Here is a 12841-nt window from a genome sequence, read left to right as displayed (position 1 = left end):
TCATTAAAAAGCACAGGGAGTTCCCTTGTGGTCCAATGGTTAAGACTCTGGGCTTTGACTGCCAGGCCTGGGTTGTATCCCTGGTTGGGGAACTAAGATCCTGCAAGTCTTGAAGTGTGGCCAAAAAATAAGAAGCACAACTAAGTGAAACATTGTCATAAAAAAGATAAAGATATCTGCAACTACTTATTCAACAAAGAATTTGTTTCAACAGAATATAATAAACTCATGAATTAGTACTAAAAAGCCAATTTAAAAGTGAATAAAAGTAGGACTTTCCCGGTGTTCCAGTAGTTAAGACTCCACGTTTCCACTGCAGAGGGTAGGGTCAAGGAACTAAGGTCCTGTAAACTGCACAGTGAGGGGAAAGAAAAAAACAAAAAGAGCTCGATTTCATTAGTCATCAAGGAAATGCAATGTAGTGATGTTACTAAACAGCCAATGAAATTATTGAAACTAAATAAGACAGAAAATACCAACTGTTGGATAGGGAGCAAATAAAGAGTCTTATGGAGAAGGCAATGGCACCCCACTCCAGTACTCTTGCCTGGAGAATCCCATGGATGGAGGAGCCTCGCATAGAATTGGACACGACTGAAGCAACTTAGCAGCGGCAGCAGCAGCAAAGAGTCTTAATTGGATCAACCACAGCAGTTTGGTAGTATCCATGAAAGTTAAACATATGCATATTTTATGACAAAGCAATTCCACTCCTAGGAATATAGTCAATAGAATGCATGCATATATTCACCAAAAGGTTTCCATAAAAATGTCCATAGTACCACTACGATGTTTGTCCTCCTGTTCAGTTCTATACTGTAACATTCCACTGTGCATTAACAATAGGATGGATAGGCAATATGACATATGACAAAATAGAATAAATATTGTTAATACATGATATTAACAAGAGAATTTCTGTATTGCGATATATACATACACTGGAAAATAACACTACAATGAGGATGAATAACTATAAGCAAGACTATTGATGAGTCTAATAAACATAATATTAAGAAAAGGTGACCATAAACAAGAGTGTACAACTGTTCGTTGCTCTATTAGAATGAACTTCCCTCAGAGAAGTGTTCCCGATTTTCTTCTCTGCCACTCCATACACTGTTGGATGAGTAGGTCTATAATAGTGTGAGAGTTCAATATAAGGACAACACAACACATCTTCAGAATCAGCTTTGTCTGGAAAAAGGTGATATTTTGGCAAGAGAGAGCAAGTGATGATATGTGAAGCAAGAGATGATATGTGAATATCATCTAATATAGGGAAACTTTGAAATAAGATATGAACAGAAATTAATTAATTAAAATTGTATTTCAAATGAACAATATAACCATGCTGAAGGGTGAGGGTAGTGTGTGTGAGAGAAAGAAACACTAATTCAACAAAACTAATTCAACAAATGCATAGTCTAAATTTGAACACACCACTGACATTTCAGTAACAGCAATAATTTCTGTCACCAAGATCTTGGTTTCTAATTACCATTCTCTGCTGAAAAGAACCAAGTTTTCTTGGATAACTGTCATTTCATCTAGGGCAGGATGGGAAATAGAAAACCTTGGAACATTTGTGACAGAAAATAATTATTCAAACAATGGTTGAAGGTGCTCCCTGGCCAAATTTGAGCATCAAAATAAGTAATGATAATAAAGAAGTATAATCTACTGAATATAACAAAAATCTACAAGTTCACGCTGAAATAAATATATAAATAAAGTAAGAAGAAAAAGCTCTTCCTTGGAGTTTAAAGCTAGTTAATAGATTTAGAAGAAATGATGGAAACAGCATCAGCTTTTGACAACTATCAGGCAAAAATCAGCAGTGAATACTAAAACTGAAGAGTGAAAATTTGAGGGATAGCTGTGTATTTACAAGCCTCAATGTCCCTGCAAGATATTTATTAAATACAAAGTGAAAAATACTGATTATACCATGGAGACACTACCTTTAACCAAGTGATAAAAATTAAGATCATAGATAGTGGGACAAAGGACATCATGCCCCTTTTATAAGAAGGTATTCAAACAAAGATGCATAACCCAGATGAAGTCACGAGGAAGCATTAGACAAACCCAAAGTGAGGGACAAAATAAGTAATCTGCACTTTGTAAAAGTAGCAATATCATAAAATATTGCAAAAATATTCTAACTCCCCCCTAAATCTTTGTATTATACTATTCCATTTATATCAAACCCTGGAAAATACAAACAAGTGTACAATGACGAAAAGATGTTTGCCTGAAGAAAAGGGGTGCAGGTAGGGGTGTAGAGACTATGAAGGAATTTTTGGTGAGTGATGGATTTTGACTGTGGTAATGATCACATAGTGTATGTACATCATACTTATAAATTGCATATTTTGAATATGTGCAGTTTATTATATGTCAATTATACCTCAGTAAAGTTGTTTTATAAGTCTAAGGAATTACTACAAATTAACAGAGGCCAAAGGGATATTTTCTTATAGGCCAAATAAAGTCTGTGGGTTAGATAATAACAATGGTTCATTGTTAATTTCATAATTTTGATAATAATATGTGAGAATATACTTGTTTTCAGGAAATCTATTCTCTAGTATGTCAGGATAAAGGAATATCATGTCTATGAGAAACTTAGTCTCAATTAATTCAGAAAACCTATTTATGTATATGGAGAAGACATATCTGGAAGAGAAAGGGCTTCCCTCATAGCTCAGTTGGTAAATCATCTTTCTGCAATGCAGGAGACCTGGGTTTGATTCCTGCATCAGGAAGATCCCCTGGAGAACAAAATGGAAACCCACTCCAGTATTCTTGCCTAGAGAATCCCATGGACAGAGGAGCCTGGCAGGCTACAGTTCATGGGGTCGCAGGAGTCAGAGATGACTTAGTGACTAAACCACCACCATGGAGGAGACAAAAAGAGATAGCACAAGGAACTCTTTTCAGTACTCTCTAATGGCCTAAATGGGAAAAGAATCTTAAAAAGAATGGAAGGACTTCTCTGGTGGTCCAGTGGTTAAGACCCTGTGCTTTCACTGCAAAACACATGGGTTGGATCCCTGTTTGGGGAAATGAGAACTCACATGCTGCATGGGGCAAGCCAAAAAATTAAATTTTTAAAAAGTTAAAAAAAAAAAAAAAGAGTAGATAGATGTATACCTGATTCATTTTACTATACACCAGAAACTAACATATTTTAAATCAACTATACTCTGATAAAAATTATTTTTTTAATTAAAGTGATACAATAAAATACAAAAACAATAAAATGTGTAAAACAGATAGCTAGTGGGAAGCTGCTGTACAACACAGGGAGCTCAGCTCAGTGCTCTCTGTGATGTCCTAGAGGGGTGGAATAGCAGGTGGGTAGTAGACAGGCTCAAGAGGGAGGAAATACACATTTATTTATAGCTGACTCAGGTTGATGCACAGCAGAAACCACACAACACTGTAAAGCAATCATCCTCCAGTTTCAGAAAATGTTATCATTTGCCTGAAAGCTAAACTAAATGCTCAGTACTGCAATATTTCCATAAATATATTTCTATAAATCTGAATTATGCAAAGTAAAAGTTTTTTATGCAGGCCAAGAAGCAATAGAACCGTACATGGAACAATGGATTGGTTCCAAATTGGGAAAGGAGTACATCAAGGCTGTAAACCGTCAACCTGCTTATTTAACTTATACGCAGAGTACATCATGTAAAATGCTGGGCTGGATGAAGCACAAGCTGGAATCAAGATTGCCAGGGGAAATATCAATAACCTCAGATATGCAGATGACACCATCCTTATGGCAGAAAGTGAAGAACTAAAGAGCCTCTTGATGAAAGTGAAAGAGGAGAGTGAAAAAGCTGGCTTAAAAACTCAACATTCAAAAAAATGAAGATCATGGGTGGGCAGCCCTCAGCTGGACCAGTGGTTGTGTGGGTTGTAGTGCTGGGCGGTCTGCAGGTGCTAGCAAATCCCACCCAGGATGTAGAGTTAGTGGTGTCTAGGTAGTCGGAGAGAAGGAGGAGGCAGCGGTGAATCACTTATAAATGACTCCGAAGCCGGACATGGAGCCTAAATTCCAAGGTGAGAGAGTGCTGTGCTTTCATGGGTGGCTACTTTATGAAGCACAGGTACAAAATCTGCTTTGAGAAGTTAGCTGAAAAAACTACTGGTCGGATAATAATGAGATTTCAGTGATTGGTAGCTTTAGGGAGAGCTACCTTTTTCACAGATTTTCAGGTTCATAGTTCCTCATCTTCTCTTTATTGGTGTCTTACTGCTTGCTGAGTGGGTCACATACAGCATCCTGCCATTCATGTTACTGACGTGCTAAAGGCCAGGAGTTGGAAAGAGCATTTGAGTGGAAAGATAGAGGTTTGACTGTGGAAGCAAAATAGCATTGTTAGTGATTTGTGAGAAAATACTGCCAAAGTCAATTTTATTGGCAAATAGTTGGCTTAAAACTCAGCATTCAAAAAACTAAGATCATGGCATCCAGTCCCATCACTTTATGGCAAATAGATGGGAAAACAATGAAAATGGAAACAGTGACAGACTTTCTTTTCTTAGGCTACAAAATCACTGCCAATGGTGCCTGCAGTCATGAAATTAAAACATATTTGCTCCTTGGAACAAAAGCTATGACAAAGCTAGACAGCATATCACAAAGCAGAGACATTACTTTGCTGACAAAGGCCCATATAGTCAAAACTGTAGTCTTTCAGGTGGTCATGTATGGATGTAAGAGTCTGACTGTAAAGAAAGTTGAGCGTCAAAAAATTGATGCTTTTGAACTGTGGTACTGGAGAAGACTCTTGAGAATCCCTTGGACTGCAAGGAAATCAAACCAGTCAATCCTAAAGGAAATCAGTCCTGAATATTCACTGGAAGGACTGATGCTGAAGCTGAAGATCCAATATTGGATCACCTGATGCAAAGAACTGACTCATTGGAAAAAACCCTGGGAAAGATTGAAGGCAGGAGAAGGGGATGACAGAGGATGAGGCGGTTGGATGGCGTCACTGACTCAATGCACATGAGTTTAAGCAAGCTCTGGGAGTTTGTGATGGACAGGGAGGCCTGGTGTGCTGCAGTCCATGGGGTCGCAAAGAGTCGGACACAACTGAGTGACTGAACTGAACTGAAAGGTTCTTTTATGTTTTTTAGAAATAAAGAATGTGGTACTTAGGACAGTGTGAGCAATAGCCAATATATTGATTCACTCCTTAACAAATACTAGTATTTCCCACCCTGACAGACCTTGACCACAGTGGCCACACTTGCTTACCAGAGCAAGTTTACAGAAATAAACCACACACCATCTAAATTTCTAAACCTGATTATTTGAGTTACAAATATATTCTTTTCATTCAATTATCAAGTATTTACTTAGCACCTATCACTGTAACAAGGCTAGAATGCACAAGAAAGACAAAGTTCCCTGGAAGTAAACCTGAGGAACATGCACAGATACAGGTGTTGCACAGGAAGGGGTGAGGAAGGGGGGGGTTTTGTCAGGCAGGAAAAAGGAAGAATATGTACCATGAGCATGAACACGGAGACAGGACCATGCACAGTGAGCCTAGGGAAGCAGAAGCAGCTGGATGCGGCTGAAAGTTCGAGTATAATGTAAGAAGTGACATCAAATAAGACAAAAGAGGTCAGTCATGTCAAGACCCTAAAGATCTCATATTCCATGCTAAGGAATCCATGCTATAGGCTTCACCTATAATTGGAAGGCACTATTTTCCATTGTTTTGGGTGAGATGAACCCCATATGCAGAAAAGCACTAATTGGATTAATCTAGGAGAAACAGCATTATAGAAAGAAATCTTGAATTGCACCTAAGGAGAGCTTGTTGTTCAACATCCTGACTTCCCAGCTGGCTGGTATGCTCATCCCACAATAGAAGTGCCATAAATACTTGCCAATAATAAAGAGAAAGTTGAAATTGTCCCAGTAAGAGATAAATGCCTCAACAGCTGGAGCAAAGAAAATGGAGAGATAGGAGTGCTCTTATCTTGTAGACAAGAGATAACTAGAAGAATGAGAGAAAGGCCGTTAAAGATGACTGAGTTTTCCATTTAGGGTGACCATGTAGATGGTAAACCATTGAACCAAATGTGCAATGCCAGAAGAGGAGCAAGTTTAGAAAAGAGCAAATGTGTTTACACCTATTAAAAATAGGGTACCTTTGGCAACAATGTCACTTGGCAATGTTACAAATCAGGAGCTTACCAGTGAGATCTTTCTGTTACAAAAAAAATTGCTACTAAGTGTTTTAGAGATAAGTTTGTAAACTATTAAGTTACTGGCCACATTTTGATCTGCCCCCATATGTGAAGTGAGGAGTCAAGATTATTCATTGCAGTAAGGTTTGTAACAAGTATTTTAAAAACACCTTAAATGTGGGATTTCCCTGGTGATCCAGTGGCTAAGACTCCTCATTCCCAGTACAGGGGGTCCGGGTTCAATCCCTGGGCAAAGAACTGGATCTCACCTGACACAACCAAGTGTTTGCATGCTGCAGCTAAAGATCCTGCTTGCCACAACTAACACCCATCACAGCCAGATAAGTAATAAATAAATATTTAAAACAAAACAACTTAAATGTCACTGATACACAAGGGCTTAAATATCTGATCTCTAGTTTATAATGGCTTAGTCAAACAGAAAGTCAGCATTTTTGAACAGATAATTTAAGTCCAGAATGAAATAGAAAAGGTTGCCTGAATTTAAGTTCATAATATTTGAATCTATTCTACTATACTCATATTCATAGTAGACTCAAAAAATTTCAAGTGAGTAATCTAAAAATCATAAAACACCACAGTTGACAGGTATTTAAATTTAAGCACGTTTGAGTATTAACCAAGCTCCATAAAATTCCTTTAAACAAAGTAAGTCAATGAATACTTTGACTACCTTAGTTTCATAACTGTAATAGTAAGTATGAGTGTTATTATGTATATATCATTTTGGACTTTACAAACAATTTTCGATTTTTGATCACCATTGAATCCCAACAATCCTGTGAGATATGCAGAGCAAGTGGAAATCACCTGCCAAAAGTTGAAGCGAAAATTCTATTATTGTTATACCTCCAAGGCAAAGTTTCAAGATAAAAGATAGAGACAATTTTATTCTCTCAAAAGAAAAGTTTATTTCCTCTGGTTCCTCAGGATGCAAGGCATTTAGTGACTTTGTTCCACTCCTAGTTTTTAAAAATGTAGCTTTCAAAATAAGACACACTAAAATAAGGCACAGTGGAAATCTTTCCAAAACGACATTTCATACAATTTCCCTATTCTCCATCAAAACCTATGATGGAAAAACTTAATGTTCTAGCTTTCTGAGACAAATTCTAAAAATAAGCTAATGTATCACTCAGTGTGCAAGACATGCCTCAGGTAGCTCCTCAAATTCCTCTAGATAACTTAAAGCAACATTTTACCAAAGCAAAAGAATGTAATACTGAAGCAAACTCTCCACATGGATTTCCCTGGTGGTCCAGTGGTTGAGAATCCACTTGCCAGTGGAGGTGACAAGGGTTCGATCCCTGATCCGGGAAGATCTCACGTGCCATGCAGCAATTAAGGCTAAGCACTACAGCTGCTGAAGCTGGTACACTCTAGAGTCCCTGCTCACTGCAACTAGAAAAAGCCTGCATGCAGCAACAAATACCCAGCACACCAAAACAGAATACAATTTTTTAAAATTATTTTTAAACAATAGTCTCCAGAGATCACTCTACCAAGTTTCACAGGTGTCCCCAGCCCTTTGGGTATTTGCTTACCTCCAAAGACACAATGACAGATGGCTTCTTTTTCAGTTCCTCACATTTCCTCTTCTTACAGATCTGATGGCTGTTCTTTCTATTCTTACAGTAAGTACATTCACCACAATTGGTCTTCTGCTGGCAGGGCTCACAGACCCCACATCGCTTTCGTTTCTTCTTTTCCAAGGTAGGTAGCAGAGTTGTGTAGGAAGGAGAAGAGGTACTAGCAAGTGGCACTGGCCTAGACACCACTGTGGTGTTGATGTCAACCAACCTGGTGGCGCTGATCTGGGAGCTCCCTCCTTCCAATGTGCTGGGACTCACCAGGGGGAGCTGGGCAATGCCCTGTGGAGCCGGCTGAGGTCCTCTCTCAGGGGCTAATGTGAACCCCTGAGTGTGAGCTGGCAGAAAGCTTATATGAACCTTCTTCTCATTTTCTATATTGTTCATAGGTATTACAGGAGGTACCAAAATTATCTCTGAGTTTGATGATGGTTGAGGAGTGTGACCTGAACCCAAAGGCAAAATCTGCATAGTGCCCGGGACCTCAAGCCCAGATGAAACAGTGCCCTGGGGCTCGGGCCATGCTGGGAGAGCATTACAGGTAGCAACTGGGTTAAGAGGGGCAGGAAGAAAAATAGGTGGGTCTGAGGCAGTACCACCACCCATACCAAGGACTTGTTGATTTAAGATAGCACCAAAGACCTCTCCTTGGACTGGAATAGCACCAGGAATCTCTGGTGGGTCTGGAGTCTCACCCAAAGGCTCTCCATGAACTGGGTTAGCACCAGGAACTTCCCATTGATGTGGGACAGCACTAAAGGCCTGTCCTAGGACAGGGGTGGTATCAGGAACTTCCTGTTGATCTGGGGTAGCTCTGAGTACCTCTTGATGATCTGGTTTAGCACCAAGGGTTTCTTGTTCTGAACCTGCCAAGAGGAGTTTTATTAATGAGGTAGGATATATCGACCCACCAATAGACAAACAGTTTCTAAGGTCCAACGCAGGTACAACCTTATTAAAGCTGGAGGTGGGGCAGCAATCATGTTCACTTTTGATGGGATCCAGGTAAGAATCAGACAGCTTAAGAGATTCTACTCGTGAACCCAAATCTTCTAACTGAATGCTGGGGTTTCCTTCAGAGGTAACCTTGAGGGCTGCTCTTTGGAGCAAAGGAACACAGACAGTGTCCTGAGCAAACATTCTAGGGGAATCACTGATATTATTCAATGTCTCTCTAGAGAATAGTCCTTCTCCACCACATGTCCCTTCCAGTGACCCAGAAAGAATCTCTGCTGCAGAGTCACTAGGAGTAGAGCAAATTATTTTGGAATCCTGGACACCTTGGGACCAAGACTGGGTTGTCTCTTGGCTCTCGTCTTTAATGAAAGATGCATTTTGTATGCCAATTAGCTTCTCTATGTCAGGGGGGACTGGGGGGTCTTGCATTGGGACTGAATCATTTTCTGAGTGCTTTACTCCCATGTCTGTAAGTACCTTATAATTACACTCATGTTGCTTTCCTAGATTCTTAGGTGGTGGAACTTTCTTGGGTCTGGCTATGACCATTGGGGGTTGGGAGAGTCGTCTGCTAAGAGAGGTGCTTCGCAGAGCCATTGTAAACCCATTGCAAGTTAAGGACTCTGGGTTCTGAAAAAGAACCTCGGTCCTATCCAAATTCATTCGTGCTGCTCCAGCTCTTGTCAGAAGGCTTCTGACTGGCACAGTCAGTTTGGGTTCTGTTTTTTTCTTAACATCTCTTTCTTGCACGAATTGCTTCAATTTTCCAGGGCTCACAGTCTTGACAGTCGCCACATTTTTGTTGGCTGGCTTAGATCCCTTCTTCAGTTGGTTGTTTTTCTTCTTGTTTAGATCTTCCCTCCTGACTAATTTGGAAGGTCTTGCGTGGCGAGATCGAGACATAGCTATGAAGTAGGAAAATCTGAAAGGGCATGAGGGACAGAGTCATTGGTCCTTTGGAAAGTCTCACTTCAGAAGAGAATCTGCATGCACCATGGTTGTGCTCAGTTGCACGAGGTTTTGGTCTGAAATAAAAAAAAACATTGGCAATGAGTCTTTTTTCTATGTAGTCTCTCATTTGAAATAGAATATTGGAACTTCCCTGGTGGTACAGTAGATAAGAATCTGGCTGCCAATGCAGGGGACACAGGTTTGATCCCTAGTCTGGTAAGATTCCACATGCTTTGGAGCAACTAATCCCATGTACCACAACTACTGAGCCCGAATTCTAGAATCCATATGCTGCAACTATTGAGCCCCTGTGCCTAGAGCCCATGATCCAAAATAAAAGAAGCCACCACAGTGAGAAGCCTGTGCACTTCAAGAAGAGTAGCCCCTGCTTGTCAAAGCTAGAGAGAGCTTGTGAGTAGCAACAAAGACCCAGCACAATGAAAAAACTGTTTAGAAAAGAAATGGAATATTCACTAGCAATTATTAATTAAAATTAAGAAACAATATTTACCACAAAACCAAAGTACAATAGACACAAAACATGCTAAAGTACCCTTTAAACCTTGGATTCACAAATAAAGCTCCTTTAATTTCTGTGACAATTGATTAAGTTAATGAAATTCTTTGAATAAGCTAAGCATGGGGGTTTCTTTAAATTAGAAGCCACAACTATTCTAGTTACAAGTAGTTTAAAGCTCAAACCTAATCTTTACAAATGTGAATATTTAAAAGTTACCTCTTTATCCCTTAGTTCCCCAACCAGGTGGCGAGGGAAGGAACCAGGGCCACGGCAGTGAAAGCACAAAATTCTAATTACTGGACCACCAGGGAATTCCCCAAAAGATACCTCCTACACCCTTTTCTCAGTCCATCACTACCCAAGCAGGGTATTGCCTGTTGGACAGCAAAGCTGCTAAAGCCAGAGGAAGAAGAGCTTACATTATCCAGGAAACTCTACTCCTGGAGACACAATAGTATTAATAGCATATTTCAGTTAACAACCTAAATTTTTCAGACATGTTTCTAATAAGCAGCCATGTTTAAAAAACAAATTGACTATATGAGGATCTTATCTAGTTTGTTTCACTTTTTCTATTTCATATTCAGTGCTCCAATGGCACCCCACTCCAGTACTCTTGCCTGGAAAATCCCATGGACGGAGGAGCTTGGTAGGCTGCAGTCCATGGGTCACTAAGAGTCGGACATGACTGGGCGACTTCACTTTCACTTTTCCCTTTCATGCATTGGAGAAGGCAATGGCAGCCCACTCCAGTGTTCTTGCCTTGAGAATCCCAGGGATGGAGGAGCCTAGTGGGCTGCCGCCTATGGGGTCGCACAGAGTCGGACACGACTGAAGCGACTTAGCAGCAGCAGCAGCAGCAGCTCCCATTTCACTTGGTTTATGTTTTCCAATTTCTCCATCTCTTCTTTTTTTTTTATATTCTTTTTAAAGCTTTTATAAAGCATAGTAGAAAAGCTCTTGTGTGTGTGTGTGTGTGTATATATATATATATAAATCATACATATAATATATACCTTTTAGAAAACTTATGAATTTTTGCCTAACTAAAAAATTTATAACATTTTGAGTCCAGTTGTTTGACTTAGCATAAACAGAATGCTAGATTTCTAATTTAAAATAGACATGCAGCAAACAATAAAAGTTTACTGTATACCATAGGGAACTATAGCCAATATCATATAATAATCTGTAAAATAACTTCAAAAATAATACGTGTAACTGAATCATGAAAAAAGAATTCTACTTTTTGAAATTTAGTAATGTTTCTATTTTGACAGTTTTTCTAAATGTTCTATGGACATCTAATAGCAACACATGAGATACAAAATTTTAAATATATTTGTGTAGGATATAAGATTAATATAAATAGAAATCTATTATATTTAAATTATTAATGACATCATTCAAGATACTCTTCTCATTTTTTTCTACACTTGATAAAAATATTCTCAGAGAAATGTTAATATGTTGCACTATGATTATACATATATTTATTTTCCCTTGTTTTTCTTCTGATGTAGCTTTATTTATCCTTGTTTCTTTGTTGTTAGGTATCTAGAGGTTTACGATGTTTATCTTCTTTGTGAATTGTACTTTTTACCATTAAAAATATTCATTTAAAAATAAATAAATTTAATTTAGAATCTACAAATTTTTAGTTTTATACACACACACAAAAACAGCATAAAATCTGGAGAGTTAGTATCACCAGATTAGGTTACAAATAGATCTCATGGGTCTGTAAATATCTGAGTACCTCCTCAGCATAAGGAAGGCATTGTCATGGGGACTGTCCACACCCAGAAATGATGTCCCTCTTTCCTCCTTCACCCAACTTAATCCAAAGACTGCTGGTTCTAGGTTCTCCTTGGTGGCCCAGTAGCTAAGACTCCGTGCTGTCAATGCAGGGGGCCAACATTTGATCCCTAGTCAGAGAACTAAATCCCACATGTTGCAACTAAGGGTTCAAAAGCTATAACTAAAGATCCCACGTGCTGCAACTAAGACCCAGTGCAGCCAAATAAGTAGATAAATTAAAAATCCAAAGAAACAAAGACTGATGGTTCTAAAGCCCTTCTACCAAGGGTCCCAAAATTTTCATGCTGAATATCTAAGCAAGGAAATTGGAAATAATGAGAAAATGAGATAATACAAACAATAAAGAATAATAAATCAAGCAACTATTATTTGAAAGTTCAGAAAAGAGGAGAAAATGAAAGGGGACTGGCCAAGAACCATCATCAAATTGCACTGTTGTCTCCTCAAATGGCCTGACTCTGACCTCAAAGAGATGGGAATACCAGACCACCTGATCTGCCTCTTGAGAAACCTATATGCAGGTCAGGAAGCAACAATTAGAACTGGACATGGAACAACAGACTGGTTCCAAATCAGGAAAGGAGTACGTCAAGGCTGTTTATTGTCACCCTACTTATTTAACTTATATGCAGAGTACATCATGAGAAATGCTGGGCTGGATGAAGCACAAGCTGGAATCAAGATTGCCGGAAGAAATATCAATAACCTCAAATATGCAGATGACACCACCCTTATGGCAGAAAGTGAAGAGGAACTA

The 12841-nt window shown here is 39.0% G+C and overlaps 1 protein-coding gene across 4 annotated transcripts in view; it reads right to left on the bottom strand.

Annotated features, from left to right (window-relative positions):
- The window catches only part of TET1 (tet methylcytosine dioxygenase 1), a 138521-nt gene that overhangs the window by 117834 nt on the left and 7846 nt on the right, over positions 1 to 12841 (bottom strand). For all 4 annotated transcript variants that reach the window (XM_010852179.1, XM_010852181.1, XM_010852182.1 and 1 more), the window contains exon 2: positions 7791 to 9817. In XM_010852179.1, the coding sequence (XP_010850481.1) occupies positions 7791 to 9695 (1905 nt within the window). In that variant the 5' untranslated portion in view covers positions 9696 to 9817. The remainder of the gene's footprint in view (positions 1 to 7790; positions 9818 to 12841) is intronic.

The sequence above is a fragment of the Bison bison genome, unplaced genomic scaffold, assembly GCF_000754665.1.
Source record: "Bison bison bison isolate TAMUID 2011002044 unplaced genomic scaffold, Bison_UMD1.0 scf7180017864309, whole genome shotgun sequence".
Taxonomy (NCBI): Eukaryota; Metazoa; Chordata; class Mammalia; order Artiodactyla; family Bovidae; genus Bison; species Bison bison.
The sequence above is the reverse complement of the archived record's forward strand: the minus strand, read 5'-3'. Positions and strand labels throughout refer to the sequence as shown.